The sequence below is a fragment of the Temnothorax americanus genome, unplaced genomic scaffold (assembly GCF_048541705.1).
Source record: "Temnothorax americanus isolate GAGA-0224 unplaced genomic scaffold, ASM4854170v1 Scaffold154, whole genome shotgun sequence".
In the NCBI taxonomy this organism is placed as follows: Eukaryota; Metazoa; Arthropoda; class Insecta; order Hymenoptera; family Formicidae; genus Temnothorax; species Temnothorax americanus.
In genome coordinates, this window is record NW_027509291.1 from 95,101 (window position 1) to 104,106 (window position 9,006).

At 33.5% G+C, this 9,006-nt stretch overlaps 1 protein-coding gene and 1 long non-coding RNA gene across 4 annotated transcripts; both read left to right on the plus strand.

The window, feature by feature from the left end:
- Positions 1-1,326: 1,326 nt before the first annotated feature.
- Positions 1,327-3,013, plus strand: LOC143895352 (uncharacterized). Of its 2 annotated transcripts, XM_077402406.1 has the most exons (3): positions 1,327-1,442; positions 1,538-2,405; positions 2,777-3,013. In XM_077402406.1, exons 1-2 carry the CDS (start codon positions 1,433-1,435, stop codon positions 2,401-2,403), a joined length of 876 nt encoding a protein of 291 aa, XP_077258532.1. In that variant the 5' UTR covers positions 1,327-1,432; the 3' UTR covers positions 2,404-2,405; positions 2,777-3,013. The 2 variants fall into 2 exon arrangements, with proteins under 2 accessions (XP_077258532.1, XP_077258531.1); XM_077402405.1 differs by lacking the exon at positions 1,327-1,442 and having other exon boundaries at positions 1,483-2,405.
- Positions 3,014-7,040: 4,027 nt separating this feature from the next.
- LOC143895356 (uncharacterized) lies at positions 7,041-8,479 on the plus strand. Of its 2 annotated transcripts, XR_013256291.1 has the most exons (4): positions 7,041-7,255; positions 7,730-7,816; positions 8,030-8,133; positions 8,395-8,479. It is a non-coding gene; the product is annotated as an uncharacterized LOC143895356 (long non-coding RNA). The 2 variants fall into 2 exon arrangements; XR_013256290.1 differs by lacking the exon at positions 8,395-8,479 and having other exon boundaries at positions 8,030-8,213.
- The last annotated feature ends 527 nt before the right edge of the window (positions 8,480-9,006 follow it).

The window sequence follows — 9,006 nt, forward strand, 5'->3', positions numbered from 1 at the left end:
AAATATTTTTATATTTTAATGCAAGAACTGTTCGAAGTGCTCAAAAAATATCATTTCAGTGCTAAGAAAACCAATTACTCCATTTCCTCCATTACTTTGACATTTCTTTGATAAAATAGTATAAATGTTTTTTGAAGAAGTATAAATTTTTTTTCCAGTACATAATAAACACTTTTTCAAAAATTTGTGATGAATACATTTTAAGATTATTATCAAGAAAATATTCTTTCTTAAGGGGAGGTTACACTTCATAACGATGAAAAAATCGAATTTTTTTTTTGCTTAATTTTCATCCTTAAGTTGTTAAGAATACGTGGGCAAAAGGATATTTTCATATCGAAAGTATTTTAAGAGTTACAGCTTGTCGGGCGGAACGGTCCGTCGGCTGGAAAACAGGTATAGACGGCGCCCTCGGAGCGGTCTTGCGAGGAGACTTTTTTTCTATATCTGATGGGTGAATCTACAATAGGTGGCAAGTTTGTGCCCCTCTCAACGAATTTTGACACATTCCCATCTATCATAAACTCGTATACGCCGTATTGTCCTTTGTAAGGAGGCAGGAGCCAATAACAAAATAAACTCGTATACCTGCGTATTCTCAGTTGGGCGATCGTTCTCCTTGAAGCAACGTGTTCTCAGTTGTGTGTCGAACGTGTGAATAGTAACAGTGTCGGAAAAATGCCGAACACGCGGAAATCACTCGGAAATATCCATCCAAATCGGCTACGAAAGAAGAAATTCACTTACAATCCAGAGAAAATGGAAAATGAGACAGATTTTGTTAGCACTTCAGCCAAGAAAATGAAGGACGCGAGTTATGATGACATCGAAATCGATGTTGGCCATAATAACGTTATTATAAATTTTCTAACTGTTTTCAACTTTTTATCTCAGTGTCTAAAGTGTAAAGAATGTGACGGGGATGTAACATTTACTCGCACGTGTGAACGTGGACTTGGCTTCAATTTACTTCTCAAGTGCAAGTGCAAGAATCAACGCCGCGTCCCTTCAAGCCCGTTAGTGAAAACTGCGTACGAAATAAATCGCCGATTAATGTTTGTTATGCGCATTTTGGGACTTGGGATACAGTCGATAAACATTTTCTGTTCGCTGATGGAATTATCTACCGGCTTTGGACATCGTACGTATTACACATTTATCGACAATCTACTTGAGGCATCGAAGAGCACATTTAAAATTATTCAACGAAAAGCGATTGACGAAGAAAAGCAGAAGAACGTGGAGGCAGGAAATGAAGAAACGCATTTGAGTGTATCTGGCGACGGATCCTGGAAAAAACGAGGTTTTTCATCATTATTCGGTGTCGCAACGTTGATTGGAAAATACACACATAAAGTTTTAGATTTTATCGTCAAATCTTCTTTCTGTCAAAGCTGCAGCAATTGGGCCATTAAAAAAGGAACCACGGAATATGATATTTGGTACGATACTCACCAAGAAATTTGCAGCATAAATCATACCGGAAATGCTGGTAAGATGGAAGTGGATTGTATGAAAGAAATGTTTTGTCGCTCAGATTTGCTCGGCGTAAAATATGCTACGTACATCGGCGACGGAGACACTAAAACTTTCCGTGCTCTCCTTGAATGTGATCCCTATAGTGACCTCACTATTCAAAAGAAAGAATGCATAGGTCATGTGCAGAAGCGGATGGGTACACGACTGCGCGATGTCAAGAAAAAAAATAAAGGTATCGGAGGCAAAGGTGCAGGGAAGTTGACCGACAAATTAATTAAAGATCTCACTTTATATTATGGACTTGCCATCAGAAGACACCCTGATTCGGCCGAGGAAATGAAAAAGGCTGTGTGGGCAACTTTCCATCATAAATGTTCCACGGATGACGAACCTAAACATGATAACTGCCCGCCAGGAGAAAACAGTTGGTGCAAGTGGCGTGTCGCAGAAGCTACGGGTCGACTCGCTGATTTCCACCACGAACCTGCCCTTCAAGAATCGGTTCAAAAAGCCATTCGACCAGTGTATGAGGCTCTTTCCAGTAACGATTTGCTACAAAGATGCACCGGTGGAAACACTCAAAATGATAATGAGAGTTTTAACGCTTGCATATGGAAACTGGCCCCTAAACACCTTCATTGCGGCGTAGAAACAATAAGAATAGCGACATATATAGCTGCGGGTATTTTTAATGAAGGCTATTCATCTATTTTAAAAACTATGAATACGTTAGGAATCATCGTCGGGCCCAACAGCAAAAACTTCGCCGTGAAGACTGACGAAAAGCGCATCGCGGCAGCGGATAAAAACATGTCGGAGTTCGTAAAAAAGGCCAGGATAGAAAAAATCAACATGCAAATACAGCAGAACAATTTCTTTGAGGAAGAAGAAGGGACTCTATATGGTGCTGGAATGGCTGATTAGATGTAAGTTGTCAAAAACAAACATTAAATACGATTTTTTACTACGTAAAACTTTAAACGCGTTTTTCTCGAAACAGCATTTTTCGGCGCGCGGGGCGTTCTACAGCTTTAACGGATGAACCGATTTCAATGAATGACGGCGCAAAAGAAAGGAAATTTAATTTAGGGGGCCTTCAGGAAGCGTTTTTTTTTTCAAAAAATTGATTGCAAATAATTTTTTTCGAACGTTGAAGCAAAAGAAAAACAGGGAAAAAAGAGGTTTTTTTTTCAAACGGCCACCATTTTGTTATAAGGGGGTTTTTTAAAAATCGGAAAATCATAAGGCCCCCCAAATTTAATTTATTTTAAGAATTTTTTTGGTTTTTTGGTTTCAGATCAACTGGCAAGGCTGTGGAATGCCCCGCGCACATAGAACCACGCCGTGTGTGGCTTCGTGGACTGAGAGCTGGAGCCGCCATTTTTAATTATTTTCTTCTGAAAATTTTTTTAATTAATCTCTATTTATGTACGAATTAAAGCCCCGAAAAGTTTTTTCCATATGTATTTATTTTATATAAAAAAAAATTCCTGAAATTGAGGCATTTTTTGGGCCTCTGAGGTGTAACCTCCCCTTAAAAAACCCCGTTACTTACCAAAAGAAAAAAAGTAATTCCAGAATTACGATTGTGTGTACATGATAGAAATTCAAGGATTAAAATTGCGTACATAAGTAAAATTTGAGAATTACAATTACGTACATAATTTTAATTCCCAACAATTTTTTATGTCATAACGTAAAACAAATTCAGAATTAATATTTTGTCTAGACATAATTGTAATTCTGCATTTTCAATTATAGCTTAATAATAATTCGATAAATTATAAGTATGTCTAGACATAATAATAATTTCTTTTCTTTAGGTATCGATTTAATTTGATAGAATTTTTATGATGATATTAAATAGTAAAATGGCGTGCCGTATACGCACACGTAAAAAAATATCATTCTAGTGCTAAGAAAACCGATTACTCAGTTTTCTCTTCTTTTAAGTAACGATGATCTTTACAAAAAATGTTTTCTTGATAATATTACTTAAAATAAATAATATTCTACATTCTAATTATTCAGTTCTTCAGTTAAGAATACAAAATTAAAACAAAAATTCAATTTGCTAATTACTTTGATAGGAGAAGTCAAGGCTATGAGGGTCAGACGCAGATCACAGTGCGTAATATCAGAAATAACTGATTTATTCGTCGTTTTGATACATTACATCGATCCGTACGTTTCGGCTCAGCTTTGAGCCATCTTCAGCAGTAGTTACAGAAGTTAAGTTACACGTTCTCCGTACCGTATGTTGAGTTTCCTAAGGGATCTTTTTAATATCTCAACATTAATTGAACAAATTTACAGATATGGATCAATTGGTCTATGTTTCTGATACTTTGAATCAGTAAACTCACCATACGGTACGGAGAACGTGTAACTTAATTTCTGTAACTACCGTTGAAGATGGCTCAAAACTGAGCCGAAACGTACGGATCGATGTAATGTATCAAAACGACGAATAAATCACTTATTTCTGATATTACGCACTGTGATCTGCGTCTGACCCTTATAGCCTTCTCCTATTTTAATCTCGAGGGTCCTCATATTATTTTATTTATTATTTTGACTTTTCTTTGATAAAATTTTATTATGTTCTTTGAAGAAATATAAATTCTTCTTTCGAGTACATAATAAAGACTCTTTCTAAAATTTGTACATTTTAAGACTATTATCATGAAAATATTCTTGCTTAAAGACAGTCGTTACTTACTAAAAAAAAAAGGTAAATTGAGTAATCGCTTTTTTAAACAGTAGAATTGATATTTTCTTGTGTATGCATGTGCACACATATGTGTACATACGTACGCAGAAAAAAATTTTCTATGTTGTTAAAAAATTTTATTTCTATTTAAAAAAGGCGAGAAACTATCATCGCTTAGGACAGGGGCCCGGCGTTACGCGCCGCTCGTGCGTAATCATCGCCGCTTGTAGTAAACAACTGTCCGCGCGCCGACCGCGGGGCGGCCGCATCTCGCCGCGCGCTTGGATTTGGCGGAGGGCGGGCTAATACGTCGATTTTTAATCATTAATAACTTGTCAACTATTGCGAAAATTGCAAAATGGTACATGACTTTTCGACTCAGTTTGGCTCGCTCTATCTAAATATGAAAAAAGTACCAAGAATTCTGGGGCACCCTGTATGTTTTATATTACTTTTATGATTGTACAGTATTTTTACAATAGCACATACATTATTCACGCTGAGAAAGCATAAGAGAGCAGCCTTGATCGCATGAGTAAGAGTGAGAAAAAGGGAAGATGACAATCTCGCACGGCGCGTCGTCACACGGATAGACAGAGCGTCTCTGTGTGCGTAACTGGAAATAGAAAAATAACATTGCAAGCTCGAAGCTCGGGCTCGATCTCACGAACGGGCAACGAGATTGTCGTCTTCTACACTGTCTGCGTGTATGCGTGCATGCCATTTAAACTTCAAAAGTCTCTATCTAATTTCATGATAGAAATAGAGGTCTTCGTAATGTCAAAAATTTTGACAATTTTTTAGATGCACGCCTAATGGTATTTTGACACATACTATATATAAGCGCGCAAAGTAAAGAGTCAAGTAATAGTTATAATACTTGATAACAAATTTTTCACGTAAAAAGAAATATATAAATGTATTTAATCTATACAAAAAATATACGCTTATATATGTCCCACACAGCACACAATATTGCAGAAATATTGCAGTAATATTGCAATATAGTGGAAATATTACGTATTACAATGAAATATTTAAGAAATATTACTAATGTATTACACGTTTTTAAATAATATTGAAATATTACAGTAATATTGCTGCAATATATTGTTGAAATATAATACTTTAAGTAGCAAAATAATGTCAAATGACATTTTAATGACATTTATTAACGTCATTAAGACGTTATTAAGGTATCACACAATTATACGTATTGCATAGATAATATATACCAGTTAAAGAATTTTGGATTGAAAGAAAGAAAAATCTAAATAAAAAAATGTGATGAAATCAAAAGAGACTGACTTGTACTTTTGGGGAATAAAAGTGATTAAGATAAATTTTATAATTGGTGGTATTTAATTTTATAAATTTGTTATTTGTTTTATAATAATAAAAGGTAATTATATATGGGGCATTCCACGCCAATTCGCAAGGGGTCAAACTTCGACTTTTTTATTTTTGATGGCCGCTTGTTTTTTAACAGGTTTTTACGAGTATTAGACCCCTGTTAAATCGTTTCTATAATAAATGTAGCGTTTCCGAAATAGAGCCTGCGCAAAATGAGGACTGCAAAATTTTCAATGAATTTTTTCGCCTATTAGACAACGTCTAAGAAAAAAATTCATTGAACATAAAATACGCTATTTAGAGCATAGTTAAAAAAAAAATTATCTCAAATTTATATAATAATGATTTTAAACTAATAAAGTAAAAAAACACACAAAAATTTGAATATCTCAAAAACCCCATTTTCTATTTTTTTTGAAATTTATAGGGAATATTCTAGGGAGTATTAGAAGAATTTTAAGACTAGTTGAAAGTTGCGCAGAATTTTTGGGAATTTTTTATAAATTTTTTTGTGAGGCAGTAGTAATATTTGACTCACAAAAGTGTAATTAAAAACGCGTTTCAGACAATTCTGAATTGATTTAGATATACTTTTTTACTAAAGCATGATGAAGATCTCGGCATAGCACACGACAATTGCGATGAATAGTGTGGGAAAGGCGAAAAAAATAGATTTATGAGGAAGTTTAATTCAATAAGTACATTTGATTATACTGAGCACAAAATAATAAAATTATATATAATATGTTCTTAAACAAATGTAATTATTGAATTAAACTTCCTCATAAATCTATTTTTTTCGCCTTTCCCACACTATTCATCGCAATTCTCGTGTGCTATGCCGAGATCTTCATCAAGCATTATTAAAAATGTATATCTAAATCGATTCAGAATTATCTGAAACGCGTTTTTAACTACACTCTTGTGAGTCAAATATTACTACTGCCTCACAAAAAAATTTATAAAAAATTCCCAAAAATTCTGCGCAACTTCCAACTAGTCTTAAAATTCTTCTAATACTCCCTAGAATATTCCCTATAAATTTCAAAAAAAAATAGAAAATGGGGTTTTTGAGATATTCAAATTTTTGTGTGTTTTTTTACTTTATTAGTTTAAAATCATTATTATGAAAATTTGAGATAATTTTTTTTTAAACTATGATTTAAATAGCGTATTTTATGTTCAATGAATTTTTTTCTTAGACGTTGTCTAATAGGCGAAAAAATTCATTGAAAATTTTGCAGTCCTCATTTTGCGCAGGCTCTATTTCGGAAACGCTACATTTATTATAGAAACAATTTAACAGGAGTCTAATACTCGTAAAAACCTGTTAAAAAACGAGCGGCCATCAAAAATAAAAAGGTCGAAGTTTGACCCCTTGCGAATTGGCGTGAAATGCCCCATATACAATTAATTTTTAATTAAGAGCCAGTAAGTAAATTGATAATAAAATAAATGTATAAAATTTAAAATTTATATTTCTTTTATAATCAATATTAAACTTTTCAAATTACGAGTTTGTCACACGGATAAACAGAACGTTTCTGAGTGCGTAAGTGGAGGGAAGAACGCTAGTGTGTGTGGCTATGCGCTTGGTCGCAGCACCGACCCCCACCATTCCCGGTCTTTTCTCGCTGTCTCTTGCATGGCTCCGTGGGATCACGCAATCACGTGTACGACACCGCACAGAAACAATCGTGTTAATTTCAGGTAATTTTTCTTTATTTAATAAATATTGTTCACACAAATATATATTTTTAAAAGTATTTTTGTATAATTATTACTAATATGTGTACATTGTACATATATATTTGGCGATTTGTCTTTAAATCCAAAAATAAGGATTACGTGGCATAATGGTCTGCAAAAACCACGTTAATATCATAAAAACCATTTCAATGACCATCTTAAAATATATATATTTGCCTTTATAACCTTATTGAACGAGTCTCTAATGAAATTATTTATTAACGGCTTCATACTTAAATCTTGATGCTAACTTAACCTCAAAATTTTTAACAGTTTAATCCAACTGGAGCCCTTAATTGGAGATACGTGACAGAAATATGCCAATCCCAAATCTCCTAAAAAGCAGTTTAATCATTAATTAAATGATTTAACCATAATTATTTAACCATTTACATGGTTTTATAATAATTATTGTTCTTATGCTATATGTTACAGTATTGCTTTCCATCAGTGGATGTTCATGCAGTCCAGAGCAGCACCAAGCAGTTTGATAGAAAAGCAAAAGATTTATTTATTAAATATGTAAGTAAAAAAAAGTTAAATTTGATATAAACCATACTTTCCAATATTAATCGTCAATACTAAAAATCCAAAGTATACGTGTAACATCAACTACAGATTTTCAGTATATAGATAGTGAATATGACAATACAGATTTATACTTAACCTACTTTTATGTTTAAAATATATAATTAGATGTAAATAATAATTACTGTTTTTAGTATTATGTTGCAGTGTTACGTTGCTTTCCATCAGTGGAAGTTCACGCAGAGCAGCACCAAGCAGTTTGATTTCTATCAAACTCTTCTGAGCGACAGCTTCATTTATTAGATACATAAGTAAGAAAAATTTAAACTGGGTATAAACTGCGTTCCAATATTTTAATATCCAGTACTGAAAATTTAAAGTGTATGTATAACATTAACCATAGATTTTTAGTATAGACAGTAAATATCGGAACACGTCATACTTAACCCCGTACTCTTATGTTTTAATATGTAATTATGTATGAAATAAACAGGGTGATTTTTATTTCGTGTGCCAATCATCTCCGCTATAATTATCTCAGAAAGTATTAATTTATTGGAAAAATGTTTCAGATAAAAGTTGGAAAGTTCAAGGAGGACCAATAGACAATTTTATTAGATTTTGAACCCGGGACCTGTGTTAAGCCTAATAGGATTCAAGTCAAATTATTTAAATAGAAACCCCCTTTTTATGGTATCATCTTTTTCTATTAATTAATATCAACAACTTTTCTCTGAAACATTTTTTTATTTGCCTTATACTTTTTGAGATATTCAAGAAAAACTTGGTATCTTTTTCAATATTTAACTTACAAGGTGGTCCTTTCGCGGACCCAGTTAGTCAAGTAACAGTCCGTCATGAGGTAATTGAAAACAAACATAGTGACAAACATTACACAACATCCCAATAATTATAATAATATAACATGATTTTACACGCACGATTTAATCGTATTTAATTATTTACTAATTAAAAAAATATCACAATAGTAGTGCGGTTGGACTCGATTTAGGTTAGGTTGTGACCGGAACAACGATTAATATTGTTAAATAAAAGTTATTAGCCACTTACTACTTGGGCTGTAATTACGGTCGCCACTGTATCTTTTCGGGTGAATACAGAAACCCTGTTGCTATGCGGTGCCCCGTCCTTCCTTCAGACTCAATGGCCGCCGATGTCTACGT

Bases quoted from the DNA above. Each gene is read 5' to 3' on its own strand.
- LOC143895352 (XM_077402405.1), top strand. From the start codon at position 1,498: ATGGAAGTGGATTGTATGAAAGAAATGTTTTGTCGCTCAGATTTGCTC.